The 4,695-nt window shown below is 48.5% G+C and overlaps 1 protein-coding gene across 1 annotated transcript; it reads left to right on the top strand.

Moving 5' to 3' along the window:
- The first annotated feature begins 220 nt into the window (after positions 1 to 220).
- LOC119284851 (QWRF motif-containing protein 2-like) lies at positions 221 to 4,689 on the top strand. Its single transcript, XM_037564017.1, has 6 exons — positions 221 to 1,657; positions 2,594 to 2,713; positions 2,842 to 2,958; positions 3,034 to 3,123; positions 4,223 to 4,330; positions 4,414 to 4,689. Exons 1-6 carry the CDS (start codon positions 515 to 517, stop codon positions 4,483 to 4,485), a joined length of 1,650 nt encoding a protein of 549 aa, XP_037419914.1. The 5' UTR covers positions 221 to 514; the 3' UTR covers positions 4,486 to 4,689.
- Positions 4,690 to 4,695: the final 6 nt, after the last annotated feature.

The raw sequence follows: 4,695 nt of genomic DNA, 5'->3' as shown, positions 1-4,695 counted from the left end.
CTAAGTAAACTTATTTCAAAAAGCATTGTAATCAAATCAAAGAAGAAGAAAAAGGTTGGCTTGATGGGCACACCAGAGTGGATAGAGTGCGGGGGAAGGCCACACGGGCGCGCACACGGCAGGGCAGAGAGCTTCCCAAGCAAAGATCCCCCAGACGCAATACAAAACGAGTAAAACAAGAGCAAAGCGGCCAAAGGAAAAGGAAATAGGAAAGGAGGCGCAGAAAATCCCCACTTCACTCGTCCCCCCTCTCTCTTCTACCTCTCTCTCTCTGCGTCCGTCCGCGCTCCCCAACCCCCCGCCCATGCTGTAACTACACTGCATCGAGAGTTCGTACCACGCCTCATCCTTCCTCCTCCTCTCAGGCAGGGAGGCGCGGCGCCACGTCGATCCGGGAGGGGCGCCGCCCGCCGGCGGAAGAGGTAGAGGGCGCGCCGAATCTGGGGCCGGGGGGAGCTGCATTGCCGGCGCGGGCGGCCAGATCTCCGGCGCCATCGGGCCGCCGCGGCACGGCATGGTGGCTGCCGCCGCCGCGCCAGATCCGGCCCGCACGTCGCGCCCGCCGCTCACGCCGGCGCTCGACAAGCCCAACTCCGGCGCCGCGGCGCCCCGCCGGCCCGCGCGCTCCGGCAGCAAGCCCGTCTCCTCGCGCTACCTCGCCTCCGCCGCCTCGCCGGCCTCCTCCACCTCGTCGACCTCGTCCTCGTCGTCCTCGTCCGCCTCGTCGCGCCGCTCCCTGTCGGCGCAGCGCGGCCGCTCCTCGACTCCCCCGCCGCAGCACGCCACGTCGCCCACGCCCGTGGCCGCGGCGACGGCCGCGACCGTGACGGCGACCACGATGCGGAGCCTCTCGGTGTCGTTCCAGGGGGAGTCCTTCTTCTACCAGACGTCGCGCGCGCCGCGGGCCGCGTCGCCGTCCTCCCCTGCCGGCCGGCGGGGCCCCACGCCGGAGCGGCGGAAGAGCGTGTCCTCTGTGCCGGAGGCCGAGAACGCGCGGCCCCAGCACCGATGGCCCGCGGCCAAGCCCAAGGCGTCGGACCCGCTCGCTCGAAGCCTCGACTGCAACCTCGACCGCAAGGACTCCATCCTGGCTGCCGTCCAGCTCCTCCGCCGATCCATGGCCTTCGACTCCACCACCTCCTTCTCCCCCTCTGACCATGCCGCCGCCGCTGGTCCTGACCTCTCCGCCTCCGACACCGACAGTGTCTCCTCCGGTAGCAACTCGGGAGCCGGCGATCCGCCACGCCGTGGCATCAGCGTGCCAGCGAGGTTCTGGCAGGAAACCAACAGCCGTCTACGAAGGCTTCCGGACGCAGGGCTGCCGCAACAGTCGTCTGGACGGAGATCGTTCTCAGACAGCCAAATGTCACCGAGGCTGCCTGGCCGGTCCCCGTCTCCAAGCCGAGGAAGCAAGGGGACGGCGAGCCCATCAAGGGGGCGAGCTGGGGAGGCATCACCAAATGGGCACATGGTTCAGACGGCAGCAAATGCGCCATCTATCATCAGCTTTGCTGCAGAGGTGAGGAGGGCAAAGAAGGGGGAGAACAGAATTGAGGAGGCACACAGATTGCGAATGCTGGACAACCAGCATTTGCAGTGGCGGTGCATCAATGCTCGGACAGATGCAACCCTTCTGGTGCAGAGCTTCACTGCCGAGGTAAATCTTAACCTATGAACTTTTCTAGTATATATTTTTTGTTCAAATGTTGATAGCTTGTTGTAAAACCTAAGTTCACTCTAAGATTTCACTTTGTGCCTCTAATAGGTAGCACTTCACTAGTTAACAAAACCAATTTTGCTGTCATGGTTGCTTGCTTGCTTAATATTTTTACTGCAAACGTGGGGTAATTCTGGGATAATATGCTAGGGCTTGTTACTGATCACTATGACATTTAGTATTTGCTAGCTGCCTTTTTCAGGATAATGGTTAGTTTTTCAGTCTACATTGATTAGCAGATGATTTGTAAAGCGAACATATCCAACCCTTTTCGGTCAAATGTAGCGATCCTAGCTATACTATCTCTGATTGTTGATAGAGGAGATAAGGAGAATCTTTGAACACAATGCATTTCACATGTATAAAGTATCCATCATCACTTAAGTTTGCGCCGGTCTGTTGAATCAAGCTAAACTTGTTGTTTTGAACTTTGATGGACATAGTTGAAGGCGCGGGTAGACTGGCATGCAATTGTGGGTGTATGAAAGCATAAATTTAAGATTGGTTATTCATTAACATCTAGGCCCTATTCAAAGTATGGATCACAGCTCAACATGTATTGTCATAAATAACTTGACTAAGCTATTAGACTTTATGAGAACAAGGAGATACTAATGATGATTGATTATCCATCTCAAACGAATTGCAGTTAATACAGTTTATATTATCTGAAACAAATGGATATGCACGCTAAAATTGGCAAATATAGAGATGTTTAATCACTTGTACTTGTAAAGCTATCTTTTGATGAAACTGCACTGTATTTAGAAACTTCTTACATTGCAGCATAATTATATGCTTATGCGTAAAAGAATCGGAAAAGGCCCAGTATGTTTTTATTATAACAACTGTTTCCTATCTCATTTTTTTCATCAGAAAACCCTACACAGTGCATGGAAGGAAATATCAAAGTTGCGTGACAATGTCAGTTCGAAAAGGTGCAAACTCCAGCTTCAAAAACAAAAACTGAAGCTGTTTGCTATTCTTAGGGGAGAGGTATGTGATACGAGTTACATAGCTTATCTTATTGCTTTTACTGTTTTATGGTTTGTATATGATTTTCTTTTCCTTTTATTTACTTTGTATAGCTTATTTATCTGACAGCTTTCATTTGACATGTTCAGATGTCGTATCTAGAGGAGTGGTCTCATGTCGAGAAACACCATTCAAGTTCTTTGTCAGCAGCAATTGAAGCACTAAAGGCCAGTACTCTCCGTCTTCCGGTTGTTGGTGGTGCAAAGGTGGGAATTTTCTCATCAAACCTTAGCTGACTCGTTTTGTTTTCCGCAAGCTAACAATTGCTTATCTCTGAGCAGGCTGATGCCCAAGGTGTGAAGGAGTCTGTTAACTCAGCGGTTGATGTAATGCATACAATGGCATCGTCAATGTGTAATTTGTTGTCAAAGGTGCATTCCAACATCCTGCAAAGCTTCAATCCACATTTCTTTTCCTTGGTTTCGGTTGTTATATAATCTCAAATTGTCAAGAATGAACTCATCATTTTTATGTTACAATAAGTCCACAAATATAAGCTCCATCCCTGATAATGCAGAAAATTGTATTTATTCTTGATTTCTCGTTGTGTTGTATTCCCACCGTCCCAAAATAAGTGTCTCAACTTTAGTACAAGAGACACTTATTTTGGGACGGTGGGAGTATAAGATAAGCTTTGGCACTATGGCTTAGTATGCACCTCTTAGTTATTACTCCCTCTGTAAAGAAATATAAGAGCGTTTAGATCACTACTTTAGTGATCTAAACGCTCTTATAGCTCTTATATTTCTTTACGGAGGGAGTATTTATTAAGGCTCTGTTTGGTATTGCGGTGGATTTTAATAATCCTTTTCGTCTTAACCAGCTTTTGCCCTATTTTATCGTTCCCTCGGACCAAAATTCCTACTTCTGTCAGATATTTTTCCGGAACAGTTCATAAAATAAGTTGAGACCAACACACTTCAGTGATATTTTTCTTTCTTTTATATAGCTTATTAAGTGGTCGGACCCTTCCCTGGACCCTGCGCAAGCGGGAGCTACATGCACCAGGTTGCCCTTTTTTTATATAGCTTATTAAGGTCGTATGACATAGTCTGTTCTTCTAGTTCCTGATTTGTCTTGAGTATGAGCTCTAATTTCCAATCTGGATCTATGCGCTAATTGCTTTCTGATCCCTGTTATAAATACATAATGACAAGTGGGCAGCTATTCTCTGCTAATATATTGATTCTTCATAAATGCAGATCTAAGATAGACAGATAGGATGTAATTACACTTGACAGTCTGCGTGAAAAACAGGCCTGCGTTCTGTAATAGACCTACAGTTCTGTTGTCGATATTGAATGTTGTCTGCTTGCCTCTTTTGTGAACACCTGGCAATAGGATGTAATTACACTTGATGTCTACATGGCCTTGAACAATAAGCGGACTGTCAAGAATTTCGTGTCATGTCAATGAGTTTCTTGTGGCAATCTCCCATTTCTTAACTTGTCATAAATTTTATTGACCCAGGTGGAGGGGACAAGCTCGGTGGTGTATGAGCTTGCGAAGCTTGCAACACAAGAGCAAATGCTGTTGGACCAATCAAGGGATCTCTTGTCCACGGTGGCAGCGATACATGTAGGGAGCACTTCTATGACCTTTGGTTCAGTTCTGGACATTGTTTAGATAATCTTGTTAACCTTACATACATTGCAACGCAGGTCAAACAGTGCAGCTTGAAAACTCACTTGCTGCAGCGAAAGCAAAGGCAGAGCCTCCAAACACAGTGGTAGATCAGTTATCGTCGCCACGTTGGTGGTCACTACTAACATGACACGGCCTCATCTTTCCTCACTGGAGACTACTACTACGACAGGTAATAAAGCTGTAACCATTTGTTGGGTGTGAAGTGTGTCCCCCCCTAATCCGCTCGACCGATCCCGCTGAGTGTAGCTGATTCATGTAATTTTTTTCGAGGGCATATCACCATAGAATGGCCTCCC

The sequence above is a fragment of the Triticum dicoccoides genome, chromosome 4A (assembly GCF_002162155.2).
Source record: "Triticum dicoccoides isolate Atlit2015 ecotype Zavitan chromosome 4A, WEW_v2.0, whole genome shotgun sequence".
Lineage (NCBI taxonomy): Eukaryota > Viridiplantae > Streptophyta > Magnoliopsida > Poales > Poaceae > Triticum > Triticum dicoccoides.
The sequence above is the reverse complement of the archived record's forward strand: the minus strand, read 5'-3'. Positions and strand labels throughout refer to the sequence as shown.

What these genes read in the sequence shown, in the direction of transcription:
- LOC119284851 (XM_037564017.1), top strand. Translation starts at nt 515, where the DNA reads ATGGTGGCTGCCGCCGCCGCGCCAGATCCGGCCCGCACGTCGCGCCCG. An exon ending in TTGCTATTCTTAGGGGAGAG is followed by an intron (nt 2,714 to 2,841) that starts GTATGTGATACG and finishes TGACATGTTCAG; the next exon opens with ATGTCGTATCTAGAGGAGTG. An exon ending in TGTGTAATTTGTTGTCAAAG is followed by an intron (nt 3,124 to 4,222) that starts GTGCATTCCAAC and finishes TTATTGACCCAG; the next exon opens with GTGGAGGGGACAAGCTCGGT.